The sequence below is a fragment of the Papio anubis genome, unplaced genomic scaffold (assembly GCF_008728515.1).
Source record: "Papio anubis isolate 15944 unplaced genomic scaffold, Panubis1.0 scaffold66, whole genome shotgun sequence".
NCBI classification, from domain to species: Eukaryota; Metazoa; Chordata; class Mammalia; order Primates; family Cercopithecidae; genus Papio; species Papio anubis.
Genome location: NW_022166823.1, coordinates 339,293 through 355,602, shown reverse-complemented (window position 1 = coordinate 355,602; position 16,310 = coordinate 339,293). Strand labels below are relative to the sequence as shown.

The following is a 16,310-nucleotide window of genomic DNA, read 5'->3' as shown; positions in this document are numbered from 1 at the left end:
TTGCTGAAGGCCTGTGAGCTTTGCAAACATTAAAAACAATGATAGGGATAGGTGGGGTGGCTCACACCTGTAATCACAGCACTTTGGGAGGCCGAGAGAGCTATATACCCATCCTGGGGGTTGCTGAAGGCCTGTGAGCTTTGCAAACATTAAAAACAATGATAGGGCTAGGTGGGGTGGCTCACACCTGTAATCACAGCACTTTGGGAGGCCGAGGCGGGCAGATCATTGGAGGTCAGGAGTTTGAAACCAGCCTGGCCAACATGGTGAAACCCCGTCTCTACTAAAGAAATACAAAAATTAGCTGGGCATGGTGGTGGACGCCTGTAATCCCAGCTACTTGGGAGGCTAAGGCAGGAGAATCTCTTGAACCCAGGAGGCGGAGGTTGCAGTGAGCAGAGATCGCACCACTGCACTCCAGCATTGGTGACAGAGTGAGATTCCATCTCAAAAAAGAAAAAAAACACAAAACACTGATAAAGTCCAGGCTTTGTGGGGACGGGCGTAGGAGATAGTGAGAGAGGGAAAAGTGTCACAACTGAAAATTGACAGATCTCTTGGAATCTATAACAATTTTTTTGTGGTGCTCTTTTCCTTCTTGATGCCACCCTTCTTCCAGTAGAGGTTAGTTGTAAGATTGAGGTTACATCTGTTTGATGTTGTAGGAGGCTGTGACATTCAAGGATGTGGCTGTAGTCTTCTCCAGGGAGGAACTGCGACTGCTGGATCTTACCCAGAGGAAGCTGTACCGAGATGTCATGGTGGAGAACTTCAAGAACCTGGTTGCAGTGGGTGAGGACAGGCACTGTCTGACCCTGAATTTCAGCTCCCTTGAGAATCTCTTTGCTCTCAGGTGTTCAAGGGTTTGAACCTTTTAAAACGGTTCCTTGCTCTTGAAGACGAAAGGTTTTCTAATCTCTGGGAAAACAGCATAGGTTTTTCTGGTCTTTCTGTTCAGGCAAAATTCTGTCCTTTTAAATTGCTGGTTCTCACCCACAGGTGATTTCGCCCCCAGAAGATATTTAGCAATGTCTGGAAATGGTTGTTACAACTGATGGAGGGGTGCTGTTGGCATCTTGTGGGTAGTAGCCAGGAATTCTGCTAAATCTCCTACAGTGCACAGGACAGTGCTCCCAAGAGAGAATTGACCAGTCCAAAATAGTAGTGCCGCAGTTGCAAAACCCTGTTTTAAATGAACCGTAAATGGACAATTTAGCTTCTATGCTTTATCTTTCAAACACCTTGTCTTTCAAATGAAACCCATCAATACATTAACTTGGTACATTATATTGGCTTTTTTTTTCAGTGAAATAAAACAGATAAGGATAGAAAATATCAGAGTTCCTTATCAGGAACTGCTCACATTGCATCAAAAACTGTGACAATTTTCAGTGAATGGTGTGAGATATAGTGTTGCAAATGTGATGAAAACAGACATTGGCTAAGTATAACTTGATATATATATATACACACACACACACACATATATATGTATATGAACTAGGCCACAACCTAAATTTCTTATTATAGTTCATGATCTAAAAACATCTTAAAATAAATCACTCTAGAGGTCGGGCATGGTGGCTTATGCCTTTAATTGCAGCAATATGGGAGGCCAGGATGGGTGGAGCACTTGAGGTCAGGAGTTCGAGACCAGCCTGGCTAACATGGTGAAACCCTATCTCTACTAAAAATGCTAAAATTGGCCGGGCATGGTGGCAGGTGCCTGTAATCCCAACTACTCAGGAGGTTGAGGCAGGAGAATTGCTTGAACCCTGAAGGCAGAGGTTGCCGTGAGCCGAGATTGTGTCACTGCACTTTAGCTTGGGCGATGGAGTGAGACTCTGTCTCAAAATAAAAAATAAATAAATAAAATAAGTAATAAAATATCACTCTAGAGGTTGTGAGGCTTATACGGTTCAGACAAAAATGTGTTTTAGTTGTGTGTTCATCTTAAATACATATAAATCTACATTTTCATAGGGCATCTTCCCTTCCAACCAGATATGGTATCCCAATTGGAAGCAGAAGAAAAGCTTTGGATGATGGAAACAGAAACCCAAAGAAGTAGGTATTCTGGTGAGAACCCTGTGTCTGTTCTTTCAGGTACTGGTTAGTCTGCATCTTACCATGTCCATTACCTCCCTGGTCCGAATGTGGTCATCTTTCACCTGGATTATAACAACAGCTTCCATGCTGGTCTCCCCACCTCCTCCCTTGTGCTCCTACAGTTTATTTTCTAAATGGTAGCCAGATGGTTATTTTTTTAAATATCTTTATTTTTTGAGACAGGGTCTCACCCTGTCACCCAAGCTGGAGTGCAGCAGCGTGACTGTAGCTCACTGCAGCCTCAACCTCCTGATTTCAAGCGGTTCTCCTGCCTCAGCCTCCTAAGTAGTTAGGACTATAGGTGTATATCATGACACCTGGCTAATTTTTTATTTTTTGTAGAGATGAGGTCTTCCTGTGTTGCCCAGGCTGGTCTCAAACTCCTGGACTCAAGCATTCTTCCCACCTCAGCCTCCCAAACTGCTGGGATTATAGATGTGAGCTGCCACACCTGGCCCAGTATGGTTCTTTAAAGAACACATTAGATTATGTCATTCCTCTGCTCAGAAGCCTTCACAACCTTCCCATTTCACTCAAAGTCCTTGTACTGAACTGCAAGACCCTTCCTGGTCAGATTTCACCAAGTTTCTCTTTGATCTCCCATTCCTTTCCCTTTGCTTAGATCATCTCAGCCATGCTGGCCACCCTTGGAGTATTTGTTAAACCTACTAAGTTCCCTTCTGTTCCATGGCTTCTAACTAGCTCTCCTCGTTGCCTTGGTGGAGAGTCTCCCCAGCACCTTACTTATTGCACTCAAGTCATTGCTCAAATGTTGTATCATTAGAGAGGTCTTGTATGTTTAAATTTACCATTTTAATTTAAAATACCATCTTCTTTCCATTTTCTATCCCCTTACCTTTCATTTCTCTCCTCTTTGCTTTCTCTTTAATTCGCATATTCCTCAGGTCTACTTACTTAAAAATTAAAAGTAAGCTGGGTATGGTGGTGCACACCTGTAATCCTGGCTACATGGGAAGCTGAAGTGGGAGGATCACTTGAGCTGAAGAGTTCCAGACCAACCTGGGCAACACAATGAGACTCCATCTCTACAAAAAAATAAAAAAAATTAGCCAGGCATGTTAGCATACACCTGTAGTCCCAGCTACTTAGGAGGCCGAGGCAAGAGGATCAAGTGAGCCCAGGAATTTGAAACCAACCTGGAAAACATAGTGAGACCTTGTCTCACACACACACAAAATTAAAAATAAAAATTAGGTATTCCTAGATGATGTGAATTTTTTTATTTTATTTTATTTTATTTTATTTTTTGAGACCGAGTCTTGCTCTGTCACCCAGGCTAGAGTGCAGTGGCGCCATCTTGGCTCACTGCAACCTCCGCCTCCCAAGTTCAAGTGATTCTCCTGCCTCAGCCTCCCAAGTTGCTGGGATTACAGATGACCACCACTACGCCCAACTAATTTTTGTATTTTCAGTAGAGATGGGGTTTCACCATGTTGGCCAGGCTGGTGTCGAATGTCTGATCTGATCTACCCACTTTGGCCTCCCAAAGTGCTGGGATTACTGGCGTGAGACACCGCGGATGATGTAAATTTATATGCTCTCCCCACCCCAAAAACAAAACAAGTAAGCTTATCTATTAACATGATAGACTAGGCTCTGAATTCTGTGAGTAGTTGATGGATATAATTCATCCTCTTTGGTTCATCTCCCTTTTTAGGTCTACATGCTGCTTCATGTTTGATGTGTTTAGGAATGTTAGATATTTGCTTCACTTTACTGGGTCTCATTTTCATATGCAAACTTAACCTCAGGAATTATCCTAGGTATTGTTACTTTTCATTTTTGCATAATTTAAACAAAGTCCTTCTTTTAACAAACCTTGTAGCATTTTCTGCCACCTTATCTCAAAGGTTTTTCTTTGATACCTTCAACATGTTTCAGGATTTTGCAACCATGCTCCATGTACAAGTAATATTCTGAAACATTCTTCATAAGTCAGAGGAACACATGTTAAAGGGCTTCCCCTGCCTCCTTACCCCCGCTCCCCGAGATGTAGTTTGGCTGTGTCACCCAGGCTGGAGTGCAGTGGTGTGATCTTGGCTCACTGCAACCTTTGCCTCCTGTGTTCAAGCAGTTCTCCTACTTCAGCCTCCTGAGTAGCTGGGATTACAGGCACTTGCCACCACGCCTGGCTTGTTTTTGTATTTTTAGTAGAGATGGGGTTTCACCATGTTGGCCAGGCTGATCTCGAACTCCTGACCTCGTGATCTGCCTGTCTCAGCCTCCCAAAGTGCTGGGATTACAGGCATGAACCACCATGCCCAGCCAAAGGGTTTATTTTTATAAGAATTATTAACAAAAAACTTAAAGAGAATGGAGACAAGTAGATATCACATCCCTTTTACTCTGAGAGTTAACTCATAGATTGAGAGCACGGCAGTGTGATTAATTATTTGGGAACACTGTCTTCTAGTGGATGTCTAACATAACTCGTAATTTCTAAGACATTTTTGGATATATAAATATTCAAACCTACTAACCTTAGAAGATAAAAGCTATTCACAGCTGTTGGAATGTGTAACTACACTATCAAAAATTATCAATGGCAATATGGCAGGTATTACAGTTCATCAGTTTCCTTGTATCAGTATCAAGTTGACTTTACTCATTGGTGAAAACTGCCTTATCCATACAGCTGACTTACCACTTTCCCATTTTCCCTTCCCTCTAATACCCAAACAGTTATATAACTTACATACAGTAGTTCTTCAGCAGTTTTGAATTGGACATTTCCAGAAGTCCAAAGGCACTGACATACCTGTGGAGTTGAGGTGAGTCTTGATTAGGCAAAGAAAATTCCAGAATTTCTAAATTGGTTTTCCTGTGTAATTTGCATCCACATGTATTAATCTTAGCTTCCACCACAAGCAATGTGAGAAGCACTTTACATGTTGTGGTGACTTCTGGTACCAAACACCTGAAGTTAGTCTGGACTTTCAGAGTAAGGGCATAGTCTTCCACAAGACTGCTCTCTATACCAGCTCTAAGTTTAGGGATTCCCAGATAATTTTGCTCACCTCTGACCAAGTAGCTACAAATTTGAGAGTTCCATGATAATTTGTTAGAATGACTAACAGAATTCAGGAAGGTGCTGGACTTACAGTTTGTTTTTTTTTTTTTGTTTTTTTTTTTTTGAGATGGAATCTCGCTCTGTCACCCAGGCTGGAGTGCAGTGGCACGATCCTGGCTCACTACAGCTCCGCCTCCCAGGTTCTCGCCATTCTCCTGTCTCAGCCTACCGGGTAGCTGGGACTACAGGTGCCCGCCACCACGCCTGGCTAATTTTTTGTATTTTTTAGTAGAGACGGGGTTTCACCATGTTAGCCAGGATGGTGTCAATCTCCTGACCTTGTGATCTGCCCGCCTCGGCCTCCCAAAATTGCTGGGATTACAGGCGTGAGTCACTGCACCCAGCCTGGACTTACAGTTTTATTATAGCAAAAAAGATACACATTGGAATCAGCAAAAGGGCGAGATGTATAGGGTGAAATCTGGGAGGGTTCCCTCTTCCCTTTTGTAAGGACTTGTGATTACTTCGGGCTGATTGGATATTCTAGGATAATCTCCTTAAGAGCTTTCATTTAATCATATCTATAAATTGCTTTTTAAAAAAAATTTTTGTAGACAAAGAGTCTTGCTCTGTCGTCCAGGCTGAAGTGCAGTGGTGCAATCTTGGCTCACTGCCACCTCCACCTCCTGGGATCAAGCGATTCTCACGTCTTAGCTTCCCTAGTAGCTTACAGGTGCCCACCACCACGCCAGGCTAATTGTTTTTGTATTTTTTTTTTTTTTTTTAGCAGAGACGGGGTTTCACCATGTTGTCCAGGCTGGTCTCGAACTCCTGACCTCAAGTGATCCACCCGCCTCGGCCTCCCAAAGTGCTGGGATTACAGGTGTGAGCCACCTGGCTTGTAAATTCCTTTTTGCCATGTACATTAACTATTCACAAGTTTGAGGGTTCAGGATGTGGACATCTCTTGGGGGTCGCGTGTCATTACTCAGCCTGCCATATCCAGAAATGTGTAGATACCTGTCAATATCTTTTTTTCAGTTTGTATTATTAGAATGTAACATTTCATTTAGGCAAATTACTTGATTAGGACTTGGTAAACCACCCCCTAAACATTTTAAGCCAAAGTCTTTCATATGTTTCTAACCATGACCCTCAACATAAGTATAATTTTACATCTTGACTAAGCATAAATATGTTTATATTTATGTGTATGTTTACAAACTACTTTTATTGCTTTTAATACACTAAGCATGTTCTTATTCTGGTTTTTCTTTTTTTTTTGGTCACAAGTTATATACTTGGTTTCATGGTGCACTAATGCATTGCAGCAATTTGAAAACCCTTGTTACAGTGGGGATAAAGCAATGAAGAAAACAAAATGCGTGTTTTTTTTCTTGACCATTACATTCTAGTGGGTCTAAAGAGACAAAGGAAAAAAAAGAAAGTATATAGTAAATCAAATAATAAGTACTGTGGGGAAAAGTCAAGCAGGGTAATCGAACTGGGAAGAGTCGAAGGTGTATGGCAGGCCAGGTGTGGTGGCTCAGCCTGTAATCCCAGCACTTTGGGAGGCCGAGGTGGGCAGATCACTTGAGGTCAGGAGTTCGAGACCAGCCTGGCCAGCATGGCAAAACACCATCTCTACTAAAAATACAAAAATTGACTGAGTGTAGTGGCATGCTCTACATGTGGCAGTAATCCCTGCTACCTGGGAGGCCGAGGAAGAGAATCTCTTGAACCTGGGAGGTGGAGGTTGCAGAGAGCTGAGATTGCGCCACTGCACTCCAGCCTGGGTGACAGAGCAAGACTCTGTTTAAAAAAAAAAAAAAAAGGTTTATGGTGGTACTGTTGATTTATTTTTAGATCATGTGTTATGGAAGGCATCATGGATAGAGTAACATGTAATATGTGAGCAGAGACCTGACAGGAGCAAGAGAACAAGCAAGGCTCCCTGCTTTCTGGGAGGAAGTTTCCAAGCTGAACATACCTCTCCCTCTCTTCGTCTTTTGTGTTGGCTTTGAGAGTTTGCATTATGCTCTATTTCTTTCCTCTCCGAAGTTCTCTCCTAGTTACACAAGATTGACTTTCCCTTTTCCACTTCTTGTCCAGAGACCTGGATTTCTACCAGATTTTAGAACAATGATCTTATTCCAACTGCTTTCCCAAATTTCCTGTTGGATAATAGTTTCTAACAGGATCTAAAATACTATTTTATGCCTACAGTCTGAACTTTTCTAACCTAACTGGTTATTAGAATCCCACTTATCATAAGCCTACTGAGGAAGAGGTGAGTAGGCTATTAATTGATGTTATTGTAGGTCGCAATGTGGATTGTCTTTTTGTTGCCTTGCAGCTACCTGATTTTAGCTTTTAGCTCTCATATTAAATTGTTAGACTTAAACGGTTCTAAATGGATCATGTTTATACTTAGTGAATGGGAGCCTGTGGACCCCATTCTTTGTTTACACCTGTATGAAAAACATGACAAAAGAATACACGATGCTGTAAGGACAAGGTCATTTTTTCCCTGGTTTATCAAGGCTTTCTCCCATGACCTAAGTGTGAAATTCTGATATTTCTGAAGAAAGCATTTACTGCTCTCATCTCTAAATATTGCCTTTTTTTTTTTTTTTTTTTTTTTTTTTTTTATAGGCAGCAAGCATCAAAATAAGATGGAGACGCTCCAAAAATTTGCATTAAAATACCTTTCAAATCAAGAGCTATCCTGCTGGCAAATCTGGAAACAGGTTGCAAGGGAATTAACCAGGTGTCTTCAGGGGAAGAGTTCCCAGTTACTACAAGGTGACTCTATTCAGGTTTCTGAAAATGAGAACAATATAATGAACCCTAAAGGGATTTATATTGAAAATCAAGAGTTTTCATTTTGGAGAACCCAGCATTCTTGCAGGAATATATATCTGAGTGAGTCACAGATTCAGAGTAGAGGTAAGCAAATTAATGTGAAAAATAACCTGCATATACATGAAGACTTCATGAAAAAGTCACCATTTCATGAGCATATTAAAACTGACACAGAACCGAAACCCTGCAAAGGTAATGAATATGGCAAAAACATTAGTGATGGCACCAATCAGAAATTACCCTTAGGAGAGAAACCCCATCCATGTGGTGAGTGTGGAAGAGGCTTCAGTTATAGCCCAGGGTTTCCCCTTCATCAGAATGTTCACACAGGAGAAAAATGCCTCAGTCAAAGCTCACATCTGCAAACTCTTCAGAGAATTCACCCAGGAGAGAAACTCAATAGATGTCATGAATCTGGTGATTGCTTCAGTAAGAGCTCTTTTCATTCTTACCAATCTAATCATACAGGAGAAAAGTCCTATAGATGCGACAGTTGCGGCAAAGGATTCAGTAGCAGCACGGGTCTTATCATTCATTACAGAACTCATACTGGAGAGAAACCCTATAAATGCGAGGAATGTGGTAAATGCTTCAGTCAAAGTTCAAATTTTCAGTGCCATCAGAGAGTCCACACTGAAGAAAAACCATACAAATGCGAAGAGTGTGGTAAGGGCTTCGGTTGGAGTGTTAATCTCCGTGTTCACCAGAGGGTCCACAGGGGTGAGAAACCCTATAAATGTGAGGAGTGTGGTAAGGGCTTCACTCAGGCTGCACATTTTCACATCCATCAGAGAGTGCACACTGGAGAGAAACCCTACAAATGTGATGTGTGTGGTAAGGGCTTCAGCCACAATTCACCATTAATATGCCATCGGAGAGTCCACACAGGAGAGAAACCATATAAGTGTGAGGCGTGTGGGAAAGGCTTTACCCGTAATACAGATCTGCATATTCATTTCAGAGTTCACACGGGAGAGAAACCCTATAAATGTAAGGAGTGTGGTAAGGGCTTCAGTCAGGCTTCAAATCTTCAAGTCCATCAAAATGTCCACACTGGGGAGAAACGATTCAAATGTGAAACGTGTGGGAAGGGCTTCAGTCAGTCCTCAAAGCTTCAAACCCATCAGAGAGTCCACACTGGAGAGAAACCATACAGATGTGATGTGTGTGGTAAGGATTTCAGTTATAGTTCAAATCTTAAACTACACCAAGTAATTCACACCGGAGAAAAACCATATAAATGTGAGGAATGCGGGAAGGGCTTCAGTTGGAGATCAAATCTTCATGCGCATCAAAGAGTTCACTCAGGAGAGAAACCCTATAAATGTGAGCAGTGTGATAAGAGCTTCAGTCAGGCCATCGATTTCCGGGTACATCAGAGAGTCCATACTGGAGAGAAGCCATACAAATGTGGTGTCTGTGGTAAGGGCTTCAGTCAGTCCTCTGGTCTTCAGTCCCATCAGAGAGTCCACACGGGGGAAAAGCCATACAAATGTGATGTGTGTGGAAAGGGCTTTAGATACAGTTCGCAGTTTATATACCATCAGAGAGGCCACACTGGAGAAAAACCTTACAAATGTGAAGAGTGTGGGAAAGGCTTTGGTAGGAGCTTGAATCTTCGGCATCATCAGAGGGTCCACACGGGAGAGAAACCCCACATATGTGAGGAGTGTGGTAAGGCCTTCAGTCTCCCCTCAAATCTTCGAGTCCACTTGGGTGTTCACACCAGGGAAAAACTCTTTAAATGTGAAGAGTGTGGTAAAGGCTTCAGTCAGAGTGCACGTCTTCAAGCCCATCAGAGAGTCCACACTGGAGAAAAACCATACAAATGTGACATATGTGATAAGGACTTCCGTCACCGTTCACGTCTTACATATCATCAGAAAGTCCATACTGGCAAAAAGCTTTAGAAATGAGAAGTGTGTTACCAACTTTTGTCTGAATGCACCTTTTCAAGTTTTTGGAGAGTGCATGCTGGTGGTAAACCCTATAAAAGTATTGAGAGTGGAAGGAGGTTTATTCACGTTTGGAATCTTTCTAACAAATCCATCAAGATGATGACATAGAACCATGAACAGGAATAGAACTCGTATTTAGGGGAAAAATGGGGCTTGTGGCTCTCTTGGTAAGATCTAGTTAATATAAATGATCACCTTTCAATGTGAATATATGCCTGAAGATAATGTGTGGAAGGATATTTGCCATATGCTAACTGGTTTTTTGGCCAGGGAGAGTTTTGAGTTATTATTCCTTTTCTTTAATTTTCATTTTATACCTACAGTGATCATTATTTTCATGAAAGCTGTAAAGCTATGAATAATGAATAAAATTACTGACTCAAAATTTTCTGTAACTAAGGACTCATAATATGATTATTTTATATGGTACATAGATTTAAAATTAAGGAATATATCCCCAGGGATGAATCTTTGATCTTCAGAAGTAAATATATGTCTGCCATAGAGGTATATTAAAGGATAGTATGGCCGGGCATGGTGGCTCATGCCTGTAATCACAGCACTTTGAGAGGCCAAGGCGGGTGGATCACGAGGTCAGGAGATCAAGACCATCCTGGCTAATATGGTGAAACCCCGTCTCTACTAAAAATACAAAAAAATTAGCCAGGCGTGGTGGCACGTGCCTGTAGTCCCAGCTACTTGGGAGGCTGAGGCAGGAGAATCGCTTGAACCCAGGAGGTGGAGGTTGCAGTGGGCTGAGATCACACGATTGCACTCCAGCCTGGTGACAGAGCGAGACTGTGTCCCAAATAAATAAATGAAGGATAGTCAGTGCATCATTGTTTTAATAGCAAACAGAAATAGTTGGATTGCCAAAGTATTTTGTGCTTTACCAATCCAGCAGCACGCTATGCAGACATCAAATGGGAAAAGGTAAATTTTTAGCTGTGGATGTTGGAAGATGTTCAGAGTATATTAACTTGAAAAAAAAAAGTGAGATTTTTATGTGATCCTATTTTGTAAAAACGCATAGATGAATAAGTATTTACTTATAGTTCTCTCTAAATAATGGGATTTTACTTTATGTATATTTTTATATTTCTTTAAACTTATTTTGAAATAATTTAAAACTTTCAGAAAAATTATAGAAATTATATAAAAGCTCCCATATACTCTTTACCCAGATTCACCAGTTGTTAACATATTTGAATTATTCTCTCAATAAGTATGAGCATATCTATACCCATACTTATACATGTTATATGCATTTATACATAAAGTTTTGCCATATGAATGTTATATCCTTCTCCCTACACTAAATACTTGTGTGCTTTCCTAAGAACAAGGATATCTACTTAGCTTTAATACAACATTCCAGTGATTTATTTACTTAGAGACAGGGTCTCATTCTGTTGTCCAGGCTGAGTGCAGGGGGGTGATTATAGCTCACCACAGCCTTGAACTCCTGGGGTCAAGCGATCCACTCCACTCAGCCTTTCAAGTAACTGGGACTGCAGGCATTGACCACCATGCCCACCTAATTTTAAAGATTTTTGTAGAGATGGGCTCTCGCTATGTTGTCTAAACTGGTGTAGAATTCTTGGGCTTAAGTGATCCTCCCACCTCAGCCTTGCAAAATGCTAGGATTATGGGCATGAGCCACTGTACCCAGAAAGAAAATTTATTATTGATACATAACACTATGTAACGTATAGACCTTATTTAAATCTTACAGTTATCCCAATAATATATTTATTGGTTTTCTGCTCTAGAGTCCAAAGATTACACATTGCATTTAGACTGCTTTAATCTGAATTGCTACCTCTTTCATTGTTTTTAATGACCTTGATATTCTTGAGATTATTTTGTAGAATGTCTCTTAATTTGGATTTGCCTGAGGTTTCCTTACAATTGGATTTGAATTACATTTTTTTCCCTGAGGACTCTAAGTGGTGTGCAGCACATCAGGAAACACGGTATGTTTGTACCTTTATGGGTTATGTTAACTTGGAACACTTGATTGGGGAGGGCCGTGCTGGGTTTTTCCACTGCGAAATTACTATTTTTTTCTTTGTAATTAATAATTACAAAGGCAACTTGTGGGGAGACACTTCCTGACTCTATAAATAACTTGTTTTTCGTAAATTTTCCTCCACTAGTTTAAGCATTCTTTAAGTCTGGCCTAAATCAGTAATTGCTCTGATGGTGTAAAAGGGTGATATATTCAACCTTCATCATTCCTCCAACACTTGTTAGACTGTTGTTCTACTCTAAGGAAGTTTCCCTTCTGTCCTGTTTGCCCGTCATGTATTTTCAAATAAATTTGAGCACATCTACACAATACAATGTTCCAAGCTCATCTGGTATTCTTCCTGCCCCATCCATGGAATTTGCTGTTTCTTTGAGAACTCAGATTCTTCTGATTGGGGGATGGTAGTTAAACATCAAGATCTGGGTAATAGCTGTAATAGATGTGCCTTTTCTTTTTTTTTCCACTAGGGGATGAAGGAGGGGAAAGAGGTATATAGACAGGAAGAGAAGTAGAAAGGTAGAAAGAATTAATGATGAGTTCCTGCTTTTATCTCCAGTTCTTAATATCCTAGTGATTTTTTTTTTTTTTCTAGCCTTACCCCTATTCTGTGTTGCATCTTCATTCTTCAAGAATCAGAAATTTGTCTCCCAGTATCATTCATATATTTACTGGGGAATGTGGACATGCATCCAACTAGAACTTGGGGGTTCTGTCTTTTGGAGAGAATGGGAGTATTGGATGACTGATGCCAGAGATGATTTTTGAATGGCATAGTCTCCCAAACATTACAATTTTTCGCATTCTCAGCGTATTGACCCTTTAAACCAAATAAAATGTTCCCGTAGGATCATGAAGAAAAGTATCTGATAGAAATATCCAAAGATAGATATATTCAGATGAGAGCCTTCCAGTCAATGTTTCCTTGCAGGTACTAGCACAGTTAATGTTAAGGAATGGTTTCTTGTGAACTGTTGTGGAGCTCTCCTAGCCTGTGAGTGTCACTGATGCCACTGATGAATATTGCTTTATTTACCTCTCATTCTCTTCTTAACCTTCTCAGAGGTAGTTTGACAAAGTCTCAAACCGCATCCCTCTACTGCTTCTTGAGAGGACCAAGGCATTTTAGGAGAAACTAGTGTTAAAGAGACCAAGTCAGAAGATTGGTAACAAAGTAGTATACTATAATAGCAGACTCTCAGCCAGGCACAGTGGTTCACACCTATAGTTTCAACTACTCAAGAGGCTGAGGCGGGAGGATCACTTGAGCCCAGGAGTTTGAAGCTGCAGTGAGCTGTGATTGCACTACTGCATTCCAGCCTGGGTGACGGTGAGACCCCATCTTGAAAAAGCTGGCTGGGTGCAGTGGCTGCCGCCTTTAATCCCAGCACTTTGGCTGGCCAAAGTGGGTGGATCACCTGAGGTTAGGAGTTCCAGACCAGTCTGGCCAACATGGTAAAACCCTGTCTCTACTAAAAATACAAAAAGTTAGCCAGGCGTGGTGGTGGGCGCCTGTAATCCCAGCTATTCGGCTGAGGCAGGAGAATTGCTTAAACCCAGGAGGCGGATGTTGCAGTGAGCTGAGATCGTTTCCACTGCACTCCAGCCTGGGCAACGGGAGTGAAACTCCATCTCAAAAAAAAAAAAAAAAAAAAAAAAAAGGAAAAAAAGAAAAAGCCAACCCTGGAATTAGACTTTCTTGTTCAGTGTAGCCATTTGCTAGTTGTGTAACTGCAGACAAAATGCTTAACCTCTCTATTCCTCAATTTGCTTGTGTTGTCAATGTTTGAGGATAATGTCTTTTAGTTCTGTGGTAAGGGTTAAAACTATATGCCTGGCATGTAGTAAGATCTGTATAGTGTTAACTATTATTTTCAACATACATGTCACTATTACTAGATATCTGCTAACTTATACTAGAAATTTCTAAACAAGGGATCAGTAAACTATAGCCTGCTGGCCAAATCTAGCATGTGTTCTTTTTTTGTACAACACGAGAGCTGAGATTTTAAATGTTTAAAGAGTTATAAGGTTAAAAAAAAGAATATGCTACAGAGACCATCTGTGGCCCACAAGACCCAAAACGTTACTGTCTGGCCCTTTTTAGGAAGTTTGCCATTCCCTGGTCTAAGCAAATTTTAGTTTCTCGGAAGCCTTGCTTCTGAGATACATACGTACTACAGATATGTATTATCTCAATTCAGCACTTCTCAAGTCTTTTAGGTTTAAAGAAATGCTCAAATTGACATAAGAAAACACAAGCATTTTTTTTTAGAGAAAATTAGGACCATGTATGAAGCAATGTGCTGTGTGTCCAATGTGTAGCTAATCTGCAATTCTATGAATAAATGTTATGTTTGTTTGTTTGTTTTTTTGTAAGTAAACTTAGGTTTTACAGGTTTAAGTACCTTCCCTAAGTCAGTCAGTAGTAAATGCCACAACCACAGTTTGAACTCAGGTCTATCTTGCTGACTTCAAAGCTACTCTTAAATGCTGTCTGCATAAATTACATTGCAAGGCCAGAATGCCTAAGTTTACATTCTATAGAGCATGCATCCCATTTCACATGAATAAAGTACAAATATAAGAATGGAATATCCTTCAAAAAGTACCAAATTTGCCTAGGAAGTGTTTTGCTCCATTTCAACTCAGGCTTTTCCTATAATAAGTTAATAATCTAAGGCAAGCTTGTCCAATTTGCAGTCCAGGACAGCTTTGAAAGTGGCCCAACACAAATTCATAAACTTTCTAAAACATGAGATTTTTTTTTTTGAAAAATTTTAAAGCTCATCAGTTGTTTTATGTGTGACCCAAGACAGTTCTTCTAGTGTGGCCCAGGGAAGCCAAAAGATTGGACACCCCCATCTAAGAGATATGTTTTGTATTTCCTACTTCCTTGATTACATTTCTGACCTTGTTGATGCCATTTTAAAATATTTCTTCTTGTTTGATGATTGAAAATCCAATACTGAAAAATTAACTCAAATGTTGAAAAAGCCATGTTTGAAGCTTTAACCTAGCAGCTGTAACCTAACTGAATGTACCTCTTCCAACTATAATTTTGCAGTCCACTTGAGGAAGGAATCCTTTTTAGGACTTATCTGAAACTATTTACTTGGTAGTTCCTCCACAAAATCAGGTTTATTTAAAAATATGCAGCTTTTGCCAGGCATGGTGGCTCATGCCTGTAATCCCAGCACTCTCAGAGGCTGAGGCAGGAGAATGGCTTGAGCCCTGGAGTTCAAGAGCAACATGGGCAGCACAGTGAGACCCCATCTCTACAAAAAAAATCAAAAAATTAGCCGGGCATGGTGTCACGTACCTGTAGTCCCAGCTACAGGCTGAGTGGCTGAAGTGGGAGGATTGCTAGAGCCCAGGTGGTTGAGGCTGTAGTGAGTTGTGCTGTTGCACTGCACTCCGGCCTAGGGCCCTGACTCATAGAGATAATAATCATCTTAAAAATGCAGGTTTTAGGATAGCCATTTACTTGAAAATTGTAAGTTGGAGAGCCCTTCAGCAATTTATACCCATATTTCTCTTCTCTTTTTCCCTCCCCCTTTTAAGTTTTGAGGTATAATTAACATACAATAAGCTGTACATATTTAAAGTGTTCGATTTTTAAAGTTTTAATATGTGTATCTTTGAAACCATCACCACAATCAAGATAGCAAAAATACCCATCATTCTTCAAAGTCACCTCATATCTCCCTTTTAATCTCCATTCTGCTCCTCCCCAATCCCTGAGCAACCACTGATCTGCTTTCTGTCACTGTAGAGTAGTTTGCATTTCCTACTATCCTAACAAATGAAAACCATACAGTATATACTCTTTTTTTCCCTAACTTCTGGCAGAAAGAGATTCATCCTTGTTGTCTGTATATAATTAATTCATTATTGATCATTACTGTAATCGTATAGATATACCACAATTTTTTTTTAATCCATCTATTGATGGGGATTTGAGTTGTTTTCAAACTTGGCTATTATAAATGCTATGACATGCTGTCAACACTTGTTTGTGTACAAGTGTTTGCATGGAGATATGTACAGTCCAGAAATATATATATATATACACACCATATATAACTCTAGACTATATATTTTATCTTGGATAAATAGCTAGGAATTGGATAACTGGATCATATGGTAAGTATATGTATGACTTTTATTGTATTTTTAATTTAGTATTTTTATTTATCACAGTTATACAAATTTGGAGGAGTACCTGTGGTATTTCAGTACATGTGTACAATGTGTAATGATCAAATCGGTGTAGTTGGGATGCCCATCACCCCAAACATTGTGTTTAACTTTTTTT

At 40.4% G+C, this 16,310-nt stretch overlaps 1 protein-coding gene across 4 annotated transcripts; it reads left to right on the top strand.

The window, feature by feature from the left end:
- Positions 1-312: 312 nt before the first annotated feature.
- On the top strand, positions 313-10,358 carry LOC116273414 (zinc finger protein 227-like). Of its 4 annotated transcripts, none has more exons than XM_031662454.1 (3): positions 313-792; positions 2,005-2,067; positions 7,796-10,358. In XM_031662454.1, the coding sequence occupies exons 1-3, from the start codon at positions 759-761 to the stop codon at positions 9,913-9,915; spliced, it is 2,217 nt and encodes a 738-aa protein (XP_031518314.1). In that variant the 5' UTR covers positions 313-758; the 3' UTR covers positions 9,916-10,358. The 4 variants fall into 4 exon arrangements, with proteins under 4 accessions (XP_031518314.1, XP_031518313.1, XP_031518315.1 ...); XM_031662453.1 differs by having other exon boundaries at positions 1,984-2,067; XM_031662456.1 differs by lacking the exon at positions 313-792 and adding an exon at positions 4,813-4,901 and having other exon boundaries at positions 1,993-2,067.
- The last annotated feature ends 5,952 nt before the right edge of the window (positions 10,359-16,310 follow it).